The sequence below is a fragment of the Mus pahari genome, chromosome 7, assembly GCF_900095145.1.
Source record: "Mus pahari chromosome 7, PAHARI_EIJ_v1.1, whole genome shotgun sequence".
NCBI lineage: Eukaryota > Metazoa > Chordata > Mammalia > Rodentia > Muridae > Mus > Mus pahari.
This window is the reverse complement of record NC_034596.1, coordinates 108,565,094-108,567,890: the sequence shown is the minus strand read 5'-3', so window position 1 is coordinate 108,567,890 and position 2,797 is coordinate 108,565,094. Positions and strand designations below refer to the sequence as shown.

At 35.7% G+C, this 2,797-nt stretch overlaps 1 gene segment (V, D, J or C); it reads left to right on the top strand.

Moving 5' to 3' along the window:
* Nucleotides 1-1,112: 1,112 nt before the first annotated feature.
* Nucleotides 1,113-1,569, top strand: LOC110324886. The segment is given in 2 exon segments: nt 1,113-1,158; nt 1,241-1,569. Coding segments are annotated over 2 exon segments (375 nt in total).
* Nucleotides 1,570-2,797: the final 1,228 nt, after the last annotated feature.

Genomic DNA, 2,797 nt, shown 5'->3' with positions numbered 1-2,797 from the left:
GACAATAAAAGAGGTTGGGAGGGAGACCTATTGGAAGGTACCAAGGGAGACCAGGGGGACATAGTAGAGGTAGATATGATCATAGTATATTTCATTTATAAATGGAAATTGCAAAGAACTAAAATAATTGTATAAAGTAGATATATTAATTTTATACATGCTTAGGATTTTCATACAAGTATATTGTTTATACTGTGAATATTTTCCCCATATACATTACCTTCATGTTTGTTGCCCTCTTATTTTTCACTTTATTATACTAGAGAATTTCAAATATCATTATGTATTTATTTGTATGCATATGTCTACATAACAGTGCAGTATGTCAGTACTACTGAGAGTCTCATTCAATGTCCATGTTTCTAATATGACATCAAGTAATATGGTCATCTCCAGTTGTATCCATTTTATTAAAGTTGACACAAGTATTTATTTTGATCTAATGAAAGGTGTGCTGATTTTATGTGTGTGTGTGTGTGTGTTTTATACGTGTATATGTGTGTATTCATTTCTTCATGCAATCTTCTTTTGACAGTAATATAGTTTATTTACATAACTTAGTTATAATGATGTTGCTGCAATAATCATTTATGTATAAATAGTTTGAACTGTAATTACTTTTTGTTGTGTGGGTGAGCTTTTTAGTATATAATATGTTGGAATCACAAGTGTTAATTGTATGTATTATAAGGAGGCTGCAAATTCTAATAGCTTAGTTGATTTTGAAATGTCTCAACACCATTGCCATTCTTGTAACTACGTGCAAATCTATGTGTTAATTTTTTACAAGTGCAGCCATTGTCTCAGGCTGCAAATCTTTCAGAGCTTCAGCCTGATGTTACATGCATAGCCTCTTTACAGGGCTTAGGGAAGGGGTATGGGATGAATTTCCTCTGACATAATTAGGACATGGACCTCATTATGCTGATACGTGAGGCAGGTATCCTTTACCACCTTCTTCTCCAGCAGTAGTAGGTCCTTATCTAAGATGTACCCTGCTCATGAATATGCAAATCCTGTGAGTCTACAGTGGTTTATATAGGGATGTCTATACCCCAAAGAACATAAGATCACTGTCTTCTCTATAATCACTGAGTGCACAGGACCTCACAATGAGGTGGAGCTTTATCATCCTCTTCCTAGTGGCAACAGCTACAGGTAAGGGGCTCACACTTTCAGACTTGAGGACAGGCCATACATTCAGGTGACAATGACATCTACTCTGCCTTTTTCTCTACAGGTGTCCACTCCCAGGTCCAGCTGCAGCAGTCTGGGGCTGAATTGGTGAGGCCTGGGGCCTCAGTGAAGATGTCCTGCAAGGCTTCTGGCTACACCTTCACTACCTATCCTATACAGTGGGTGAAGCAGAGTCATGGAAAGAGCCTAGAGTGGATTGGAAATTTTCATCCTTACAATGATGATACTAAGTACAATGAAAAGTTCAAGAGCAAGGCCAGATTGACTGTAGAAAAATCCTCTAGCACAACCTACTTGGAGCTTAGCCGATTAACCTCTGATGACTCTGCTGTTTATTACTGTGCAAGGCACAATGTTGCAACCACATCCTGAGTGTGTCAGAAACCCTGGAAGAGAAGGAAGCTGCCCTAGGACTGAGATGACTCAGAGATTACCCTGAAGTCTCGCTTATTCACAATCATTTTGAGAATCCATTTTTGTGTCTGTTCCTTAAAGACTTATTGTGTTTTTGTCAGCTTTGTAAAAGGACATCTATGAATTACATGATGTTGATTTAGGATGGTTCTAGAGTAACCCATACCTTGTCAATGTCATTACCAGTGGCCACCTACATTGACATGTTTCTTCTGTAATAAAACAGTAAAATAGGGTAGTGTGATTATTCATAATACAAACATCTCTGTATTCTGATAAAGCCTAGAAGGTTTATTGGTATAGCTGGGAATAAAGTATAATATGAATTTGACCTGTAAATTCCCTCCATCAACAAGTCTTACCAGTATAACGTCTTAAATGACTTGGATGTGTATTATTCACTGACTGTGGTCCAGCAGAAATTCCAGGGTATTAGAATGTAGGATGTATTTATATCAGAATGTATAGCCACACAAATGTAATTCTTCTCTGTTGGACAAATTAATATTAAATAATTTTTCACAGAACTCATTTACAAACTCAATGTATGTACCTGCTAATATGGGTTGATTTTGAGGTCTCATATTAATATTTGACCTTTATAAAAGGTGGTCACAGTCTCAATAATTAACTCTACAGTTACTAGCCTTTAGAGACATATTCTAATATAGCATTAGCTCTCACAGTTGCTTGTATTCCTGGTGGCCATCTTTGTGTTATAGAGAATTTGTGAACTATTGAGTCTCTATTTCTATGTGTGGAAGCAAACCACGAGAAGAGATGAGACTCAGAACCTGGTGCAGATTAAATTTGCCAATATGGATCAGATTTCAGGGAGTCTAAGAACAGGTAGTTTACTGTAGGTATACTTAAAAACAATAAAAAAAGGTTCTGCAGGCAACAATAATTTCCACAGTCATTCCGATCCCAGCTGTAAAATGAAGCTGAAGGTGCTTTGGTTTTTGTTGTTTTTTTTTTCTTCTGAATGGTTGTTTTTTTAATTTTGTTTTTCTTTATTATTATTTTTAGGTTCTTTTGTTTTTTATTATATACAGAAAGAGAGTTAAGGTAGAAAATGTTAGGAACAAGGTGAAGAAGGGGAATCAGTAATCAGAATGTATTTCATGAAAAATATATTTTCAATAAAATTAGAAAAAATGTCTACTAAACATAGTAAATTTAGAAT